The sequence below is a fragment of the Oncorhynchus keta genome, chromosome 4 (assembly GCF_023373465.1).
Source record: "Oncorhynchus keta strain PuntledgeMale-10-30-2019 chromosome 4, Oket_V2, whole genome shotgun sequence".
Lineage (NCBI taxonomy): Eukaryota > Metazoa > Chordata > Actinopteri > Salmoniformes > Salmonidae > Oncorhynchus > Oncorhynchus keta.
Window position 1 is genome coordinate 10413830 of NC_068424.1, and position 9130 is coordinate 10422959.

General features: G+C 42.9%; 1 protein-coding gene across 1 annotated transcript in view; it reads left to right on the top strand.

Moving 5' to 3' along the window:
• The window catches only part of LOC118379365 (docking protein 6-like), a 127281-nt gene extending 118472 nt beyond the window's left edge, over nt 1–8809 (top strand). The window contains exon 8 of the mRNA XM_052500166.1: nt 8531–8809. Within this exon, the coding sequence (XP_052356126.1) occupies nt 8531–8688 (158 nt within the window). The 3' untranslated portion in view covers nt 8689–8809. The remainder of the gene's footprint in view (nt 1–8530) is intronic.
• Nucleotides 8810–9130: the final 321 nt, after the last annotated feature.

Sequence of the window (9130 nt, forward strand, 5' to 3'; positions counted from 1 at the left end):
ACGCCCTCAGTCACACAAACCCACCCATGCTCTCAGTCACACAAACCCACCCACACCCTCAGTCACACAAACCCACCCATGCTCTCAGTCACACAAACCCACCCACGCCCTCAGTCACACAAACCCACCCACACCCTCAGTCACACAAACCCACCCACGCCCTCAGTCACACAAACCCACCCACACCCTCAGTCACACAAACCCACCCACGCCCTCAGTCACACAAACCCACCCATGCCCTCAGTCACACAAACCCACCCACACCCTCAGTCACACAAACCCACCCATGCTCTCAGTCACACGAACCCACCCACGCCCTCAGTCACACAAACCCACCCATGCTCTCAGTCACACAAACCCACCCACACCCTCAGTCACACAAACCCACCCATGCTCTCAGTCACACGAACCCACCCACACCCTCAGTCACACGAACCCACCCACACCCTCAGTCACACAAACCCACCCATGCTCTCAGTCACACGAACCCTGCTGTTTATGGTCCAGCAGATGATCAGATCCGTTGTATTTTCTCTGTGAGCCGGACTGTCACTTTCCAGCCTACATTGAGGTGGGTAGAGAAAGGGATTCTCTTGGCAGAGACAGAAGAGAGGGCTGTTGTTGGCTGCACTCCGGCTGTTTCACAAATCTAATAAGGAGAAAAAAAGAGTCCCTCTTTTCCCCTGTTTCCGTCTCAGTGATTTTCAAAAGTGACGATAGGAGTGAACAGTGGAGGATCTGTACTGGGAACATTTTGAAGTGGATCATTTGACTTGTGTGTGTGACTCACTCCACCTGTTCTGTATGAAACTGCTGTGATTGGCTTCACATCACACTGGCTTGTTTCTCTCTCTTTCCCCACCCCCCTTTAGATCCCTCTGTAATCAAATAGTCCTCATCCTCTCTCTGCCCCTGCTTCCACGCCCATGGTATATGTGGAAGAGTCACTGGTAGGCAGACAGACAGACAAGCAGACAGACACAAAGGCAGACACACAGGCAGACACAGACCAGTGACCACCCAGCCAACACCCTCCAGATAGATCCAGCCACAGCTGGACCAGACAAGTGACCATCCAGCCAACACCCTCCAGATAGGATCCAGCCACAGCTGGACCAGACGAGTGACCACCCAGCCAACACCCTCCAGATAGATCCAGCCACAGCTGGACTAGACCAGTGACCACACAGCCAACACCCTCCTTATAGGATCCAGCCACAGCTGGACAAGACCAGATAGGATCAGCTGGAGGCCTCTGTGTATAACACATACTGTATTTGATGTAAAAATGGACAAACCTACACCATAGAACACCTGCAGTTTAGAATACCTGCACCATAGAACACCTGCACCATAGAACACCTGCAGTTTAGAATACCTGCACCATAGAACACCTGCAGTTTAGAATACCTGCACCATAGAACACCTGCAGTTTAGAATACCTGCACCATAGAACACCTGCACCATAGAACACCTGCAGTTTAGAATACCTGCACCATAGAACACCTGCACCATAGAACACCTGCAGTTTAGAATACCTGCACCATAAAACACCTGCACCATAGAACACCTGCAGTTTAGAATACCTGCACCATAGAACACCTGCAATTTAGAATACCTGCACCATAGAACACCTGCAGTTTAGAATACCGGCACCATAGAACACCTGCACCATAGAACACCTGCAGTTTAGAATACCTTCACCATAGAACACCTGCAGTTTAGAATACCTGCACCATAGAACACCTGCAGTTTAGAACACCTGCATTGTAGAACACCTACATTATAGAACACCTGCACCATAGAACACCTGCAGTGTAGAACACCTACATTATAGAACACCTGCAGTGTAGAACACCCGCAGTATAGAACTCCTGCAGTATAGAACACCTGCAGTATAGAACACCTACAGTATAGAACACCTACATTATAGAACACCTGCAGTGTAGAACACCTGCAGTATAGAACACCTACATTATAGAACAGCTACAGTATAGAACTCCTGCAGTATAGAACACCTGCAGTATAGAACTCCTGCAGTATAGAACACCTACATTATAGAACACCTGCAGTGTAGAACTCCTGCAGTATAGAACACCTACATTATAGAACACCTACAGTATAGAACTCCTGCAGTAAAGAACACCTACAGTATAGAACTCTTGCAGTATAGAACACCTGCAGTATAGAACACCTACAGTATAGAACTCCTGCAGTATAGAACACCTGCAGTATAGAACACCTGCAGTATAGAACACCTGCAGTAAAGAACACCTGCAGTATAGAACACCTGCAGTGTAGAACACCTACAGTATAGAATACCTGCAGTAAAGAACACCTGCAGTAAAGAACACCTGCAGTATAGAACACCTGCAGTATAGAATACCTGCAGTATAGAATACCTGCAGTAAAGAACACCTGCAGTATAGAACACCTGCAGTATAGAATACCTGCAGTAAAGAACACCTGCAGTAAAGAACACCTGCAGTATAGAACACCTGCAGTATAGAACACCTGCAGTATAGAACACCTGCAGTAAAGAACACCTGCAGTAAAGAACACCTGCAGTATAGAACACCTGCAGTATAGAACACCTGCAGTATAGAACACCTGCAGTATAGAATACCTGCAGTAAAGAACACCTGCAGTAAAGAACACCTGCAGTATAGAACACCTGCAGTATAGAACACCTGCAGTATAGAACACCTGCAGTGTAGAACACCTAAAGTATAGAACACCTGCAGTATAGAACACCTGCAGTAAAGAACACCTGCAGTATAGAACACCTGCAGTAAAGAACACCTGCAGTATAGAACACCTGCAGTATAGAACACCTGCAGTATAGAACACCTGCAGTAAAGAACACCTGCAGTATAGAACACCTGCAGTATAGAACACCTGCAGTGTAGAACACCTAAAGTATAGAACACCTGCAGTATAGAACACCTGCAGTATAGAATACCTGCAGTAAAGAACACCTGCAGTAAAGAACACCTGCAGTATAGAACACCTGCAGTATAGAACACCTGCAGTATAGAACACCTGCAGTATAGAATAACTGCAGTATAGAACACCTGCAGTATAGAACACCTGCAGTAAAGAACACCTGCAGTATAGAACTCCTGCAGTATAGAACACCTACAGTATAGAACACCTGCAGTATAGAACACCTGCAGTAAAGAACACCTGCACCATAGAACACCTGCAGTTTAGAACACCTGCACCATAGAACACCTGCAGTAAAGAACACCTGCAGTATAGAACACCTACATTATAGAACACCTACAGTATAGAACACCTGCAGTATAGAACACCTGCAGTAAAGAACACCTGCACCATAGAACACCTGCAGTAAAGAACACCTGCAGTATAGAACACCTACAGTATAGAACACCTACAGTATAGAACACCTGCAGTATAGAACACCTGCAGTATAGAACTCCTACAGTATAGAACACCTACAGTATAGAACACCTGCAGTATAGAACACCTGCACCATAGAACACCTGCAGTAAAGAACACCTGCAGTAAAGAACACCTGCAGTTTAGAACACCTGCACCATAGAACACCTGCAGTAAAGAACACCTGCAGTATAGAACACCTACAGTATAGAACACCTACAGTATAGAACACCTGCAGTATAGAACACCTGCAGTATAGAACACCTACAGTATAGAACACCTACAGTATAGAACACCTGCAGTATAGAACACCTGCAGTATAGAACACCTACAGTATAGAACACCTGCAGTAAAGAACTCCTACAGTATAGAACACCTGCAGTATAGAACTCCTACAGTATAGAACACCTGCAGTATAGAACACCTGCAGTATAGAACACCTACAGTATAGAACACCTACAGTATAGAACACCTACAGTATAGAACACCTGCAGTATAGAACACCTGCAGTATAGAACACCTACAGTATAGAACACCTACAGTATAGAACACCTGCAGTAAAGAACTCCTACAGTATAGAACACCTGCAGTATAGAACTCCTACAGTATAGAACACCTGCAGTATAGAACTCCTACAGTAAAGAACACCTGCAGTATAGAACACCTACAGTATAGAACTCCTACAGTATAGAACACCTGCAGTATAGAACACCTGCAGTAAAGAACACCTGCAGTATAGAATAACTGCAGTATAGAACACCTACAGTATAGAACACCTGCAGTATAGAACTCCTACAGTATAGAACACCTACAGTATAGAACACCTGCAGTAAAGAACACCTGCAGTATAGAATAACTGCAGTATAGAACACCTACAGTATAGAACACCTGCAGTATAGAACTCCTACAGTATAGAACACCTGCAGTATAGAACTCCTACAGTAAAGAACACCTGCAGTATAGAACTCCTACAGTATAGAACACCTACAGTATAGAACACCTGCAGTAAAGAACACCTGCAGTATAGAATAACTGCAGTATAGAACACCTACAGTATAGAACACCTGCAGTATAGAACTCCTACAGTATAGAACACCTGCAGTATAGAACTCCTACAGTAAAGAACACCTGCAGTATAGAACTCCTACAGTAAAGAACACCTGCAGTATAGAACTCCTACAGTAAAGAACACCTACAGTATAGAACTCCTACAGTATAGAACACCTGCAGTAAAGAACACCTGCAGTATAGAATAACTGCAGTATAGAACACCTACAGTATAGAACACCTGCAGTAAAGAACACCTGCAATATAGAATAACTGCAGTATAGAACTCCTACAGTAAAGAACACCTGCAGTATAGAACTCCTACAGTAAAGAACACCTACAGTATAGAACTCCTACAGTATAGAACACCTGCAGTATAGAACACCTGCAGTAAAGAACACCTGCAGTAAAGAACACCTGCAGTATAGAACACCTGCAGTATAGAATAACTGCAGTATAGAACACCTACAGTATAGAACACCTGCAGTAAAGAACACCTGCAGTATAGAACACCTGCAGTATAGAACTCCTACAGTAAAGAACACCTGCAGTATAGAACTCCTACAGTAAAGAACACCTACAGTATAGAACTCCTACAGTATAGAACACCTGCAGTATAGAACACCTGCAGTAAAGAACACCTGCAGTATAGAATAACTGCAGTATAGAACACCTACAGTATAGAACACCTGCAGTATAGAACACCTACAGTATAGAACTCCTACAGTATAGAACACCTGCAGTATAGAACACCTGCAGTAAAGAACACCTGCAGTATAGAATAACTGCAGTATAGAACACCTACAGTATAGAACACCTGCAGTAAAGAACACCTGCAGTATAGAACACCTGCAGTATAGAACTCCTACAGTATAGAACACCTGCAGTATAGAACACCTACAGTAAAGAACACCTGCAGTATAGAACACCTACAGTATAGAACTCCTACAGTATAGAACACCTGCAGTATAGAACACCTGCAGTAAAGAACACCTGCAGTATAGAATAACTGCAGTATAGAACACCTACAGTATAGAACACCTGCAGTATAGAACACCTACAGTATAGAACTCCTACAGTATAGAACACCTGCAGTATAGAACACCTGCAGTAAAGAACACCTGCAGTATAGAATAACTGCAGTATAGAACACCTACAGTATAGAACACCTGCAGTATAGAACTCCTACAGTAAAGAACACCTGCAGTATAGAACTCCTACAGTAAAGAACACCTGCAGTATAGAATAACTGCAGTATAGAACACCTACAGTATAGAACACCTGCAGTATAGAACTCCTACAGTAAAGAACACCTGCAGTATAGAACTCCTACAGTAAAGAACACCTGCAGTATAGAACACCTGCAGTATAGAACACCTGCAGTATAGAACACCTACAGTATAGAACTCCTACAGTATAGAACACCTGCAGTATAGAACACCTGCAGTATAGAACACCTGCAGTATAGAACACCTACAGTATAGAACTCCTACAGTATAGAACACCTGCAGTATAGAACACCTGCAGTAAAGAACACCTGCAGTATTGAATAACTGCAGTATGGAACACCTGTAGTATAGAACACCTGCAGTATAGAACACCTGCAGTATAGAACACCTGCAGTATAGAACACCTACAGTATAGAACTCCTACAGTATAGAACACCTGCAGTATAGAACACCTGCAGTAAAGAACACCTGCAGTATAGAACACCTACAGTATAGAACTCCTACAGTATAGAACACCTGCAGTAAAGAACACCTACAGTAAAGAACACCTGCAGTATAGAACTCCTACAGTATAGAACTCCTACAGTATAGAACACCTGCAGTATAGAACACCTGCAGTAAAGAACACCTGCAGTATAGAATAACTGCAGTATGGAACACCTGTAGTATAGAACACCTGCAGTATAGAACACCTGCAGTATAGAACACCTGCAGTATAGAACACCTACAGTATAGAACTCCTACAGTATAGAACACCTGCAGTATAGAACACCTGCAGTAAAGAACACCTGCAGTATAGAATAACTGCAGTATGGAACACCTGCAGTGGAGATCACCTGCAGTATAGAATAACTGCAGTATAGAACACCTGCAGTATAGAACACCTGCAGTATAGAATAACTGCAGTATAGAATAACTGCAGTATAGAACACCTGCAGTATAGAACACCTGCAGTATAGAATAGCTGCAGTATAGAACTCCTGCAGTATAGAACACCTGCAGTATAGAATAGCTGCAGTATAGAACTCCTGCAGTAAAGAACACCTGAAGTATAGAATAATTGCAGTATAGAACTCCTGAACACCAGTATCTATTTACATCCCTGTTTCCACAGATATTCAATTACAGGAAGCGTGAAGCAATTTTGACAATTCATTTGAATTAAGAAAGAGAGGAGTTTTTACTGAGGTTGTTTTGCGGTGCAGAGAAACATGTTAAATGTTTAGGACTGTACAGTACAACAAAGCAAACACTGGGAACTGTACATCGCAGTAGGCTGCTGAAGGGGATGGCGGCTCGTAATAATGGCCGGAACGGCTTAAATGGAATGTCATCAAACACTTGGAAACCATGGAAACCATAGAAAACACCTGTTTGATCTACTTGATACCATTCCGTTCATTCCGCTCCAGTCATTACCACGAGCCTGTTCTCCCCAATTAAGGTTCCAACAATCTCCTGTGGTACATACCTACCTACCTAGCATGTACCTATCTACCTACCTACATACGTACGTAAGTACGCACCTAGTACCATACCTACGTACAGTATGTAATTACATGCATACACGTCACAGGAGGCTGCTGAGGGGAAGACGGCTCATCATAATGTCTGGAATGGAGTAAATGGAATGGTATCAACCACATGGAAATGGAAAATCTGGTGTATTTGATACCATTCCACAGATTCCTCTCCAGCCATTACCACAAGCCCATCCTCCCCAATTAAGGTCCCAACAGCCGCCTGTGATACACATTTGCACTCCTACTGAAATGCTAAATGATTAAAACCCAAAACAAATACCTTTAAGTTATACAACCTATCGTGTCTCGTCATCCAAGCTTTGGAAATAAAAATTGCAACCAGGAATATTTATGTTCTGAATAGCCATTCAAGTTGTTCTTCATCAGTACTCCAGAATAGTTCTGGTTTCTGTTGTCGCATTTTCTCAAACAAGGACACTCTTAAATCAACATATAAAGGACAGTCAGATATACAAAGTGCAGTTCCTTCTCTATCTCCCCTAAATCACAGACAGCACATAGCCGCTCATCTTCATCTATGACATTGAACATGCCCACTTCAATAGCCAGAGGCAGTATCTCGGTTATCAACAAGGACCATTACATTTGTTGTTAGGTGACATGTGACATAGGGTTCTGGATCATAGCTGTTTTTCATCTCGTTGTAAGTTCTGTGTTTTTGTTTTAGCCATATATCAGTTGAACCATTTTGTCTTTGTAGATAAGGGTTAAGTTGTGTTTGATTGACATTGCCTCGTAACTGGTATCTAAATATGTTTTCTAGATCAGCTTCCTTAAATATGTAATTGTGTTCCTTTGTCCAGGGGTAGTTGTGTGTTTTATCCCAGTTGAAATAGTATTTATTATTCTGTCCTCTTGCATATCGATAAGACAATTCCATAAACATTTGACCCTTCTGCTTTATTTTACCGGGCTCCCATCCCATGTCTCCTTGAATAGCAAGGCTTGGGACAAGCTTATGCACTCCAAGGAAACATCTATTGGCTCTGTTTTGACTAGAGTTAGCTGTTTGTAGAATGAAACGACGTAAAGTATGTACCACAGGAGGCTGTTGAGGGGAGGACGGCTCATAGCAATTGCTGGAAAGGAACCAATAGAATGTCATCAAAAACATAGAAACCATGGAAACCATGTGTTTGACGTATCTGATACCATTCCACCCCTTCCTCTCCAGCCATTACCACGAGCCTGTCCTCCCCAATTAAGGTGCCACCAACCTCCTGTGGTATGTACCATTATGGACATCGGGATGTAGTATAGCCAGAGAGACGGTCCTCTTCCTCACCACGGGCCTTCTGTTGTTTCCAGGTACTAGCCTGACGATGACCCTGATGACCCGAGCACAGACCTTCCCCAGCTTCCTCTCTGGAAAGACAGAAGAAGAGCAGTCCTCTCAGCACAAGGAAGAGGCACTATCCCCCTCTAGTGGCTACAGCTCAAACTGCAGCCAGGTGACTCTCCAATGACAAGTACCTTCAGAACAAAACTGGACATTCCAACACTTTAGAAAGCCTGTAGAAATATGTATAGGAACATGTATGATATATCATTTTATGTTAATACATTATGGTGATATTGTTAATTGTAGACAGGTACATATACATATATATACTTATATATATATATATATATATATATATATATATACTTATGAAAGGATTATTGGGGGACACCTGCTGGGTCCTGTTCATTAGGGAGATCTGTTCTACCTTTCTGTAATGTTTGTGGCTGTTTCAATCTGTTCACCTGCAACAAGCACTACCAAGCACTACTATCTGCTTGTCCAAGAGTACAGGTCTGTATGTACGGTATGTGTAGAATCATCTCAACTTCAAAAGGCATGAACAAATACATACGATTCAAATACTAGCAGAGTCTGAGAAACAGGACTGTAAGGCTTAGACTTTC